At 45.2% G+C, this 13603-nt stretch overlaps 1 protein-coding gene across 2 annotated transcripts in view; it reads left to right on the top strand.

Moving 5' to 3' along the window:
* Positions 1–13603, top strand: part of ST3GAL5 (ST3 beta-galactoside alpha-2,3-sialyltransferase 5) — a 56282-nt gene that overhangs the window by 27358 nt on the left and 15321 nt on the right. For both annotated transcript variants that reach the window (XR_005531815.1, XM_039252630.1), the window contains exons 3-4: positions 2055–2166; positions 12320–12663. Coding sequence is in view for 1 of the 2 variants with exons in the window: in XM_039252630.1 (XP_039108561.1) it covers positions 2055–2166; positions 12320–12663 (456 nt within the window). In the remaining variant the exon portion in view is untranslated. The remainder of the gene's footprint in view (positions 1–2054; positions 2167–12319; positions 12664–13603) is intronic.

Raw genomic sequence — 13603 nt, 5'->3', positions numbered from 1 at the left:
TAGTGCTGTAGACATTGGGCCTACTTTTTTGTTCTTTAATATTTGTTTATTTATTGAGAGAGTGTACAGGTGGGGGAGGAGCAGAGAGAGGGAGACACAGAATCCGAAAGCAGGCTCAAGGCTCCAAGCTGTCAGCACAGAGCCAGATGCAGGGCTCAAACTCACAAACCGTGAGATCATAACCTGAGCTGAAGTTGAATGCTTAACCACCCAAGCACCCATGGGCCTGCTTTTAACATACTGTTCTCTCCCCTCCCCTTTCTTTTATAATCAAGAAAAGATAATTACTACATGTACTGAATGTAATACCTTTTGGGGGGGTTGGGGAGAGGAATACGTAGGTAATACTGTATTCACAAGATTTAAAATTCAAAAGGTATTAAAAGTACTCAGTGAAATATCTTCTCATTCGTGCTCCCCACTTAAAGATAACTATTGCCAGTCTTGTCTGTATAAGAAATTGTGTGTGTGTGTGTTACCCACCCCCACTTTTACACAGATGGTAACCTCGTATTCAGGTAATATCGTACTTGATCCCAGGGAGAAATTATGGTGCTTGTCCAGGTTTTCTTGAGGGATCCTGTTGAAATAAGATTCAAGAAGTCTTGAACACACTTCCTAGCAATACTTTCCTGCATTATCCTCCTCAAATATTAAGAAATATTTAGCATCATACTGTGCCAGATGCTATATTTTTTAAACTGCTCCTTTCTTTAAAAAAGAGCTCATTTTTGGGGCACCTGGGTGGCTTAGTCAGTTAAGCATCTGACACTTGATTTCAGCTCAGGTCATGATCTCACAGTTTATGAGATCGAGCCCCGCTGTCAGTGCAGAGCCTGCTTGGGATTCTGTCTGTCTTCTCTCTCTCAGCCTCTCTTTCTCTCTCTCTCTGTATCAAAATAAGTAACCTTAAACAAAATGAGGTTTCTAGAACCAGGACTAGCCTTAAATCTTTTATCCTAATCCTGTGTGTGTATGTGCATGCATGTGTGTATTTTAAACTATATAATAATCTGAATTTATCGGATCTTTAAAAGCAGTTTTTGGAGATGGTCTTAAGGGTGGCTGGCGGGGCGCCTGGGTGGCTTAGTCGGTTAAGCTTCCGACTTTCACTTAGGTCATGATCTCGCGGTTCGTGGGTTCGAGCCCCGCGTCGGGCTCTGTGCTGACTGCCGGCTCAGAGCCTGGAGCCTGTTTCAGTCTGTGACTCCATCTCTCTCTGACCCTCCCCTGCTCACTCTCTCTCTCTCTCTCCTAGAAATAAATAAAACATTAAAAAAAAAAAATTAAAAAAAAAAAAGGGTGGCTGGTGGCTCTGTCTCACTTCAGTCAGCCTCATCTTCGGGTAGAATCTTTAGAGCAATAATGAGTAGATTGTTCATTTTATTTTCTTGGTTTTTTTAAGGGTTCCCAATATTTTCTGCCCTTTTTTTCTTTGTTGTGGTAAAATACACAGAACATAGAATTTACCATCTTAACCATTTCTAAGTACACAGTTCAGTGGCAGTAAATACCTTCACACTATGTGCAGCCATCACACCGTCCACCTGCAGCATCTTGTGACACTGATACTCTCCGCCCATTAAACACTAACCCCCCATCCTCCCCTGCTCCGGCAGCTACCGCTCTTTCAGTCTCTGTGATTTCTGACTCCTCTGTGTACTTTTATATAAGTGGAATCACACAGCATTTGGAAGACTGACAGTATTTTAAAGTGGCAAAAATTGAAGCTGAGATTCTATAGCTCAGAAGCTGTTACTTGGCTTTTTAAAGTCCAGTTGTCTGCATTGTGATTCATATTTTATTACGGCACCTTTGCAGAAACAAGTTTTCTCTACATTTGCTTCTAACAAAGAGAGTTATAAATGACTAATTTATCTTGTCAGGAAAATAAGAAATGGTGCCCTACGTGGACCACTGAGGTCAAATTAAAGACTACTTTCACGCTGCATGGCAGACAGACTCAACCTGGGGTAGGGTTTCACTTAATGTCTCATGATTTCCCTTGATTATCACATAACTGAGTCATTATGCCTAACTGATTTTTTTTCCAGGTGTACATTGTTTGTGTTTGGTGTGTGGATCCTTTATATCCTCAAGTTAAATTATACTACTGAAGAATGTGACATGAAAAGAATGCATTACGTCGACCCGGACCGTGTCAAGGTTAGATATTGCATTGGCGTGATTTAAATTAAAACAATTCCACGCTTATACTTAAACAGAAATGTCATCTCTAAAGGGTTATAAATAAGTGGTCATGAAAGTTATAAAAGAGGGAAAATACTTCGTCTTAGCACTCTAAAATGAGGGATGACCCTCTCCCCCACCAGCACCCCCACCTACCCCCTGCCCCACCCTCACACCTACCCCACAGTATTGTTCCTCCATTTACCAAAGTCACGGGGGTTGGGGCGGGGCGGGGGGGGGAGATGGGTTGCATTTGCCACACTCTAGGGCACCTGTCATGGGGTTAGTTTGCTGTGATGTTGCCACTGTACACGTTCTCAGAAAAGGGGCGTGTTCTTTGAGTATCGCCTGTCATTCCTGTGTTTTATTTTTCATTTTAATGATTTCACACTGATTTCAAGATTTTTTTCCTTTAATTTATATTCATTTTTCTAAACCCATTGACCTATTAAATGCTAATTTCACTGCTTACTTGAGTAATTAAATGATCCAGTAATATTCAGTCCTGGATGAAAGAAGAGATGGTTTTAAATAAGGTAGCATGGCAGTAACGATATCCAACATGTATGGGTGCTTTACATATATTATTTAAATACCATCACGGCTGGGAGCTACCCCAGTATTCTCTCCCTCTTAACAGATGATGGCTGGGAGGTTAAGCTGCTTGGCCAAGTTTACATCTAGTTTAGTTAACCAGTTAATCTGGTTTAGTGTATACACAGTATACACTATCCTAAGAGTGCTTCAGCAATATAAACTCATTCTGCCCTCCTAATGGGAACCATCATTACCTCCATCTCACAGCTGAGCTGAGGGGCAGGGAGAGTAAGTAACCTGTTGAAGGTTCACTAGAAGTGGTGGAGTCGCGGCTTGGACTCGGCCATGTGGTCCTGGCTCCGGGTGACTGGTCTCTACCTGGGTAGGGGATGTCCTCAGAAAGGAGCCAGAAGTTATAGAAGGGTGATGCAGAGAGGAGGAGGGAGCTTACATTTCTTTTTTTTATTTTTTTTTTTTTTTTTTTAGTTTTTTTTATTTCTAGGAGAGAGAGAGACAGCGTGAGCAGGGGAGGGTCAGAGAGAGAGAGGGAGTGACAGACTGAAACAGGCTCCAGGCTCTGAGCTGGCAGTCAGCACAGAGCCCGATGCGGGGCTCGAACCCACAAACCGCGAGATCATGACCTAAGCGAAAGTCGGACGCTTAACCGACTAAGCCACCCAGGCGCCCCGGGAGCTTACATTTCTGACCTAGATTCAAGTCTAAATGCCACGTAGTCAAAAATGAGACCTTGGGCAAGTTACCTAATTGAGTCCCAGTTTTCTCAGCTGTGAAATGTAGGGAACAATATCTGTGTAAAAGGGTGGTTCTCAAAGTTGAATAAGACAATATACACAGAGCCCTTTTTCTAGTCTGAGTACTTGTTCACATGTTTTTACTTCAGTCTGTGTGTCCTTTAAAGGGCCTCACATACTCGGTGGGACAGGCAGGTATAAACAAGGAAATGAAAATTAATAGCTTTTAATTAATAATCATAAGGTATTATAAAATATTATTTTATGAAATATTCTAAAATAAATAAAATAAAAAATAAATGGCGTAGCTTGGCCGATGCAGAACCATTGTGTCTCACAGAGCCTCTGCCTTTTCGTGATGTATCTGTCCCCAGAGGTTCGCTGACTCGGCTCGGGTTTCCGGCATCAGCACGTCTGCTGGGGTGGAACAGGATGTGTCAAGCGCCTCTGCTCAGGCTTTCTGCCTCCCCATCTGGCTGGCCTTGCAGGCACCCCGATATCTGTCCGCTCTTGCCTTTGCTTCTTCGCCATGCTTATCCACATTCTCCTGCCCAGTAATCAAGCACACCGTTGACTGACCAACTGCAAAGATAATCACTCTCGAGTCTTGTTTAATTGAGGAGAGATGGGAGCTCTCGCGTACAAGGGCCCAGCACAGCGTTTCACAAGCACAAGGTGGAGAAGATGTGCTTTAGTAACTCCTGGGGTAATTTTAGTGCCTGGCCAGTGCCATCTGTGTCACCCTGTGCTGTGGCTGCCTACCGCTCTTTTCCTTAAGCTGTGTTAATAGACTAGGGACGGTTTGTTCATCCCTGCAGATCTCAGACAAGTGCTCTGATCATGATGGCTATTACTCCGTAAGGTTCCCCAAGGAGTCCTAGTGACACCTGAGGATGACCAGAGGAGAGACTGGAGACCATGTCCTTGAGGAACCTTTGAAGGGATGGGAACATCTGTGTAGTCCGAAGGAGAGAAGGACTGGTGCAGGGGCCTGGGGCAGCTACTGTTAGCAAGCCAGAGGCCTGGCCTACGGAAGGGTCAGCTCTGCCCAGGTGGCCTTAACGGCAGGGGTGCGCATCAGGGGGTGGCAGCCAGGCTGAAAGGAGAAAGGTTTGATGGTCCGAGTCATCTACAGTTGAGATAAATGGGCCGCCTTTGTGGCAAATCTCTGGAACTCTTTAAGCACAGCCAGGGTAACTATTTGGTCCTGAAGGTTGAATTCAGGCATCAGACAGTTGGTGGCTCAAGCGCTTTTCTGGTCCCTTCCAGCCCTGAGATTCTGTGGTTCTCTGCAGTTTTCTCAGTACCCGGCTGGAAAGTATAGGCTGCTTTCCCTGCTCTGAGTGCTGGCGGGCAGGCACCACTAGCTTCCAACTCCATGACTTTCACACTGAACTTCACCAGTTCTTTGAAACGCCTCTGACACTTACCAGACTCCATCTGATATAGTAATTTACGTAAGCATTTTGTTGTCGCCTCTAAAATAAAAGCTATTTGAGAACAAGGACAGTGTTTATAAAAATACACAGTTTCTGGGATTCCAGGAAAAGGGATAATGGTCCGATTGCCCTTTGGCATGCTCTGCCCTCACCCACTGACCCTGTTTCATGTCTCCTTACCTGCCTTTATAAAGCCAGGCAAGCCCCACTGTGGCTGGAGTGGTATTTCTGAAAAGTGAATCTGATACATTGCTTCCCTGTTGCAAACTGTGATTTGTTCCCATTACCTTTAGAATGTCCAGACTCCTTAGTCTGGCCTGCAGGGCTCGTGGTGGCTTGGTTCCTGCCAATCCCGTCAGCCTCCTTTAGCCACCCCTTGTCCCAACACTGCCTGAACCAGGTCCAAAATCTCTTCACAGCTCCTTCTTTGAGCTGCTTTCTTTCTTCCTCACTTTGGTTTTGATGTACATTTCCCTGGTAACTAATGACAAACATCTTTTTGCGTGCTCGTTAGCCATTTATATATCTTCTAAGGACAAATGTTTGTTCAAATTCTTTGCCCAATTTTTCATTGGGTTATTTGTCTTTCTGTTATTGAATTACAAGAGTTTTCTCTATATTCTGGATACTAGTCCCTTGTCAGATACGTGGTTTGCAAGTGTTTTCTCCCATCTTGTGGATTGTCTTTCCTCTTTCTTCGTGGTGTCATTTTCAGCACGGAAGTTTCTAATTTTGATTAAGGCCAATTAATCTATTTTTTCTTTTGTTCTTTATGCTTTTGATGCCAGACCTAAGAAATCACTGCCTAATCCTGTATTTTCGTCTAAAAATTTTATAGTTTTAGCTCTTAATTATAGGTCTGTTTTGAGTTAGTTTTTGTATATGATGTGAAGTTGGGGTCAACCTTTTTCTTTTGCTTGTGGATATCCAATTTTCCTGGCACCATTTGTTGAAATGATTTTTCCCTACGCTTGCTGCATTCTCTCTAAATTCTCTGCCTGGAGCTCTGCCCTCCTTTGCCTCTCTGCTACTTATCTTTTACATCAAAGCTCAGCTCAGGGGTTAGGATTTCTGAGACGCCTTCTCTGATCATCCTTCTGTCTTCTAGAAGCCTCTTCATACACAAATCCTAACTTGTCCTTTAAGCAAGCCCTTGGGAAATGGGGATTGTGTGCTAACATTTTGTATTAATGAGCATGTACTTAGGTATATTAAAGTCCAGAGGGAGGGGAGATATTGTGTGGTGTCTCATCTCTAAACTCCAGATTGCATAGAAAATCCGCAGTTAAATAACGGGCAATTCTTTGAGTATTTTTCAGTAACATACATTAAGTTTAATGTACTTTTAAGGAACAGGTGAGATACTTCCTCATACCCTTAGTAGGTCAGATACTTCCTCATATCCATCAGTAGATAGTAGACAGAAAAAAAAAAAAACCTTGGCATCCCCTTCCCTCTAAACCATGGAATATGAGTTCTCCATTTAAGCTGATTGGGCCAAGATTTAAAACCGAAGTTCATTGCAGGACCAATAACAGCCTCTCAGGGCTGCCAGTGCCCTGCCCTGATTGGCTCCAATGAGGATTCCTGACCAATCCCTGACAAGGGGGTGGGAGTATCTAATGGGCGAGGTCAGCTTCCCAAGCCCCACTGCCTGCCTGGAGAAGGGGTAATAGCTGCCTGAACAGAATTACAGCTCCCTAAGAAGGAGGAAGAGGAAACAGAGACCCAGTAGTAGCCCACAGTGACCACCACATCAACCCAGTTCTAAAAGATTCTTAAAGATCATTATTTTTTCCAATTATAAAAATAACACCAAAAATTCAAATAATACAGAAATGAATAAAGTACAAAGTCCCCAGTAGTTTGTGGAGAAAGAGCAGGGAATCAGCAGGTGGTTTTATAAGTCAAACATGTTTGTGAAAGTCTCAGTCAATTCAGAAATTAATAAAGTAGAAAGTGAAATCTTCCTACAACCATGGTGGAATTAGGGGTATTTTATATTTTATTACTTGAGACTTTTTAATAGCTTTTTAACATTGTTGACGCTGTCAGAATGCCCCTCTTTTCACAGTGGTCCTGACAGCTTGTTCTCTGCTTCATTCCAGGCAGAGGGAGCAGTGTGTGCAACAAACATGTGCCTCTGAGAGCTTTGCCTCTTAGATGTATAGCAAGAGTTGGGTATCACTGAGGATTTGGGGTGGGGAACAGCAGGAGAGAAGACTGAACATGAGCCAGGACCATGTTCAGGGAAACACACAAAGAGGGAAAACCCTTGAATGTCACACTGAGCAGGTCCCAAATCTGATGTCTGGTCATGTTTCATTAAAGCAAAACCAGACACCCTTTCCCCCAGAATAGAGGAAATGGCCAGGGAAGCTGGCCAGCGTGGTCCCGGTGTTCCGAATGGCTGTGAGGTGGCGGGCAGTATTAGCCCTCTACAAAGAGAGCTGTGTGTCCGGGCTGTTGTTGGGCATTGGTCCTTACCACCAAGAGCGCTGGGGCCAATTTGAATTGTGGATGTATGTGAGCAGAAGGTGATCTCAAAGCCATGAGGTCCTGTTAGCTCTGTTGCTGATACTCAGTCATTTGCAACGTTAGAGGGACCCTGCCCCCCCGTCGGACTCTGAGGATTGGCTGGTTGTGCTGGGCCCGGCCTTTGTTAATACAGCTGCAGAAGCATGGCCGTGGATTTTGTCCTTTCTATTTAAGGATGCCTCTTAACATACCGTTTCTTTAAAACAACTAACAGTGGTCTCTGTGGGGACCCGGACGCTTTGAACATGCATTTTAGATGTGAAATTGCACTTAAGAAAGTTAGAGAAGAGACGAGCACGTTCGTGTCGGTCAGGTTCGGGCTGCACGGTAGCAGTTTAAACTTGGCCCTCTCTCTTCTCAGCTAAAAACCACATATCACCCTGAGGACTGCATTTTGTGCTGTGTAGTTAATTATGGCCAAATGTGCTTCTCTCTGACTCTGCTGACCTGCACTCACGTAGCTAAGGTAAACAGAATGACCCGGGCCGAGGTGTTAGTCTAGGTGTCTGCACCTCTAGACTGATTCTTTTCCCCTCCTTAGCGCTTCCTCCTTGCCCCCAGACCATCCTCGAATGTCAGAGATGAGGAAACTGAAGCCTTGACTGAGGTTTAGACGCTTTAGTCAAGGTTACACTGCTGGTTGAAAGATCTAGAACCGGGTCCAGCGTCCAAATATTCTGATTGGTTTTTCTTAAGGGTTTACCATGCCAGAAGACACATACCATAAAATCGACTCCTTTCAAGCATGCAGTTTGTTAGTGTCCATGCACTTACACAGTTACACTACCATCACCCCAGTCCAATTTTAGACCATTCCGTCCATCACCCCCGTGAATTACCTCACCATTGCAGTCTGTCCTCACCCTCAGCCACCAGTCCTGGGCTGCTTCTGACCGCCCGAGTTTTTACTGTGGTACTTTCTGTGACTCAGTTATTCAGATTTTGCCCTGCTTTTAGCCGGGTAGAAGTTACAGATGGTTAACTTGGATGTGAGTTGCATGCGGCAGTGGCTTTGCTCACGGTTCTCCTACGGCTGTTCTCACACATTTAGGGCACAATGAGTCATGCTGTGGGCGTCAGGGCAGCCCCTGGGAGGAAGAGGCCAGCACCAGCCTGGTACAGGTCTGGAATCGAAAGGGATGTAAGGTAACCCATGCCCTCAGCTCACGTGGTTGGTGGCTGACTTGGGCTCCTACCCAGGTTTAGTTAGCTCCAGCCCCGAAACTCTCCTCTCGTGCTGTACTCTGCCCTCGATGTAAAGGAATAAAAGAGAACCTTGCCGCTTACCAAGAATTACGCCATTTACTTCTATTTCAGAGGGTCATTATCCTAACAATTCTGCAGTAGAAATGAAAGCAGAGACTTTGCCGAGGAAAATCACTTTGATTTTTTAAATACCCTTCAGTGAATTTTCACATTGTGGTTTTCCATGGCAAATCGCCACCTCCCTGACAATCGGAACTACCAGATGTCTGTTTATTCTTAGTTGTGGGGCAGCCAGCGAGCTCAGCCTGGAAGACACTTAAAACACCAAAGCCCTCATTTCCATGCCCTTGATTTGAAAGAAGCAGGAGATTCTGTGTCTTTTCGAGAGTCGCCGGCTCTCCGCTTCCCAGTGGTCCTTGCCCTGGATGAATGCCAGCCAGACCCCTCCACGTCCATCCATCCTTCCTTGCCTGTTCTGGCTTCCAGCTCTGGAGCTTTCTGCAGCAGGGAAGGGGAGAGTCACAGCCCTTTCTTTCCTCACGGCTCTGTGGGGCGAGATTCTCCTCCCCAGGCTTTTCTCTTTGGGGCTGGGAAGTATGGAGGGGGGTGGGGGGAGAGGCCAGAACGGCTCCTGGTTAGCAAAAATGGTCCTGGGGCTTTCTGGGGGGCTTTTCCACACCTCTAAATGAGGTGAAACGAAAGGAGCAGAGGAACCGCTGTCACTGTAGACACGGCCCATGGCATTCAGAACATGTGCTCACCTGGGATGGGCACACTGTGCCCGCGGTAAGTGAGGGCAAGCACAGTCCCCATCACAAGGTGATGACTAGGCCTTGTGCTCTGCCCCCAGTCTAGACAATTAAGTCTGAAGCCCCAAGGGGAACTCTTTGCCAGAATGGAAATGGAACGAAATTTCACTTCTTCCAAATGAAACTTCTAAAGAGAAAATTTGGCAGCCCAGGAGAGCTGAGCCCAGGTTTCTGGCTTGATCACCTTCTTCTCTTTCCAGTCATGAGCCCATCGCTGGGCTGCTCGGGATTTCTTTGGGCACTTCTCAGAGGCTCATTTCTATCCTAGGAGATCTGCAAAACCAGACCCTTGACATGTCGTTTCGGCCTTTTGTTCTTTAAAACTTACTGTTCATAACCCTCAGGCCTGGAGTCTAGAGAGCCATGTGTGTGGCTCGTGTGGCCTCTCTGCCCTGCCCCTGCTGGTGGGATTTTACCTCTCTGCTGGGTGCAGAGTGACGTGGGCTTGGCAGGCCTTCCTTCTGGTGCTGCTCAGGGTCGTGATTGGTTCTTGCCTGGCTTTCCTGCTGACTCCTCACGAAGATGCCAATTCATATATAAACTCTCGTTCTCAGCGGTGGCATTTGTGTGCTGCTCTGTGTGGACAGGGGCTGTGGTTTTAGGAATTGGGGAAGTAATCGGACCAGGTTAGCATGCCAGCTCAGCCCTTACTGGTCACACCACCTTGAGCCCACACAGTGAAGATACCGACGGCCATTTTGTGAGGTGTCAGAGATCTAGCGATAGACTGAGGCAGTGGCCGTCATAACGTATGCAGCATTATCTGCACTCTGAGACTCTCAGTTCCCCTCTTCAGAAACAGGGCTGTCTCCAGCAATAGCACTGCTAGGAATTTACCCAAGGGATACAGAAATGCTGAGGCATAGGAGCACATGTACCCCAATGTTCATAGCAGCACTCTCCACAATAGCTAAAACATGGAAAGAGCCTAAGTGTCCATCAGCAGATGAATGGATCAAGAAGATGTGGTTTATCTATACCATGGAATACTACATGGCAATGAGAAAGAATGAAATCTGGCCATGTGTAGCAACATGGATGGACCTTGAGGGTGTTATGCTGAGCGAAATAAGTCAGGCAGAGAAGGACAAATATCATATGTGTGCACGTATAGGAGGATTAGGAGGAACTTGACAGAGGACCAAGGGGGAGAAGAAGGGGGGAAATGGTGGGGGAAAGGGAGAGAGGCAAACCATGAGAGACTCTTGAGTGCTGACAAAAACTGAGGACTGATGGATGTGGGGGGGGGGGGGGGATGGGCATGAAGGAGGGCACTTTGGGGATGAGCACTGAGTGTTATGTAGAAACTAATTTGACAATAAACTATTAAAAAAAAATAAAATAAATAAATAAAAACGCATATTTGAATCAATTAAAAAAAAAAAAAAAAAAAGAAACAGGGCTGTCTCCTCAGGATGTAGGCAATGTGCTCTTCCCAGGTACTAATAACTTTTTGAAGCTGTCATTTAAAAAGGGATTTAGGGGGGGAGGGGAGCCTCTGCTATAATAAGATAGAGGTTTTCCTACAAAAAATTTATTATAGAAAAATCAGACAATAAAAATAACAAGCCCTTGAGGAAAAACATAGTTGAGGCAAATGTTTAAAATTATATACAATAACGATCCTCATAGTAATATGGACGCAGTTCATATCCCATGAAGACATGTTCAGTCCTAAAAGTAAATATCCCAGAAAATCTAGGACTCCATATATGCACGCACACATGTCTTTGTGTGTGCGTGTGTGTGAGAAGATAGCTGGGTGGGAGGAGGGGTAAGGCAGGGGGGCCAAGGCTGCTGAATGTGGAGATAAGGACAAAAAGCAGAGTGATGAAGGAGAACTTCCTGCCAAGCAGTTCAGAGGCAGAATTTGGCCAGATTGAGACAAGAGGAAAGACTGGGACGAATGGGCCTTTGTACCACGTCCTTCCGTGGGCTGCTGCATTCAGCTGGGCTAGTGTAGTTGGCATTCATGAGTCGTTCCTTGTTGAGGCAAAGCATTAACGTGCAGGGAGAATTGTATGCAAAACCAAGGCCAGCCACTTCTGTGTTGACGTGATAGAGTTCCTGGTTACATTTAGAATAACTTGCATTTCAGACTGTACAAAGCTCATTGCCCCAACTAGTAAATAAGCCTATTTCTCATCCTGGTAGACAGGAACCTGAAATAGAAGATTTTTTAACATTGTGGTAAAAACCACATAAAATTTGCCATCTCAGCCATTTTTAAATGTGCAGTTTGGCACTGTTAAGTCTATTCACGCTGCTGTGAAACAGATTTCTAGAACTTTTACATCTTGCAAAACCTGTACCCATTAAACAACAGTTTCCCACGTGCCCCTCCCCCAGCTTCCGATAATGAGCATTCTGCTTGCTGTTTCTATGAATTTTCGTACTTTAGAGATCTTATAGAAGTGGACTCAAACAGTATTTGTCCTTTCGTGACTGGCTTATTTCACTTAGTATAATGTTCTCAAGGTTCATCCATGTTGTAGTGTGTGTCAGGCTTTTATAAAACCTGAGATACATCCAAGTATGTATTTCACCTCACATGTATTTTGGGAACAAGGGCAGGCAAGGGGTAGGGGGTGGGGGTACGAAGACATGCTTTCCTTGTATAATGAAGTAGATATTGTTGAGTTTATCTCCTTGTCTTGTGATTCTCTCAGGGTTTTTTCTCTAAGTTTCTGAGTACAAGTTAACTCTAAAAAGCAGATGTTTTGTGCTGAAAGACAGTAATCAGCAGGGAGCTCTATCAGACATCACAGGCACAGAGTCATCTGTAAGAGGGTGTCTCTAATGCCTGAAAGGTTTTTTTTAAACTCAGACTGGTGTGATTTCATTCCAGAGAGCTCAGAAATATGCTCAGCAAGTCTTGCAGAAGGAATGCCGACCGAAGTTTGCGAAGAAGTCCATGGCGCAGTTGTTTAAGCACAGGTACAGTGTGGACTTACCGCCTTTCGTGAAGGAGGCTCCCAAGGTGAATGAAGCTGAGTACAAGTACGATCCTCCTTTTGGATTCCGGAGGTTCTCCAGCCAAGTCCAGAGCCTCTTGGAAATACTGCCTGAGCACGACATGCCTGAACACTTAAAAGCAAAGGGCTGTAGGCGCTGCGTGGTCATCGGAAGCGGCGGGATTCTCCACGGACTAGCACTGGGCCATGCCCTGAACCAGTTTGATGTTGTGATAAGGTACATGGGTTCACCTCTAACGGTCAGTTCACTGCTGGGTCAGTGTAGCGCCAGCAGCAGTGAGGGATGCGGGAAGCGCTGCAGGGGATTTACTGCTTGAGAAGTTGAAACACAAACATGAAAAGATTGGATGCCCCCAAACTGTTCCGTACCGACCCTAATCACGCAGAACCTTTACAGAGGAGGCGAGGTTTGGAAGGCTGGGTAGATTCAGGAGGAAGCCCGGGTGAGGCAGAGCCAGGAGGTAGACACAGTGTTGGGGGGCGAGCTAGTGTGATGCCCGGCCTCGGGGAGCAGGGATCAGTATGGGTGCGCCTCGCAGGCGGTGCTGGAGCGGACGTGGGACGCACACAGTCCGAACTCCGCTCATCCTAGATGCTTTCTGGATTAGTTGGCTGAAAATAGTTTTCCTGATTGTAAAAGTAAAACGTGCTCATTCTTGAAGATTAAAAAAAATACAGGGGCACCTGGGTGGCTCAGTCGGTTGGGCTTCCAACTTCAGCTCAGGTCACGATGTTGTGGTTTGTGAGTTCGAGCCCCACATCTGGCTCTGTGCTGACAGCTCAGAGCCTGGAACCTGCTTCAGATTCTGTGTCTCCCTCTCTCTCTCTGCTCCTCCCCTGCTCGTATTCTCTCTCCCTCTCAAAAATAAATGAACATTAAAAAAAATTTAAAAATACAGAAAAATGTAGAAAGGAAATAACCACTCATAGTACAAATAACCACTATTAATTTGCTGTGTTTTTTCCACTTTTGTTCTATATACATACTATTGAGTGCATTTACATTCTTATAAAGTCTTTTGTTTTTTTTTAACATATTATGAACAGTTTTTGAGGTCATTAAATATTTTTTTGAAAATTAACTCTTCTGAGTACTTACTGTTCCTCTAAATCAGAGTATCAGGAGTTAGCTGTTCTCCGATTGCTGGACATTTAGA

Source organism: Hyaena hyaena, unplaced genomic scaffold (genome assembly GCF_003009895.1).
Source record: "Hyaena hyaena isolate Hyena2069 unplaced genomic scaffold, ASM300989v1 scaffold_421, whole genome shotgun sequence".
Taxonomy (NCBI): Eukaryota; Metazoa; Chordata; class Mammalia; order Carnivora; family Hyaenidae; genus Hyaena; species Hyaena hyaena.
This window is presented reverse-complemented; position numbering and strand designations above follow the sequence as displayed.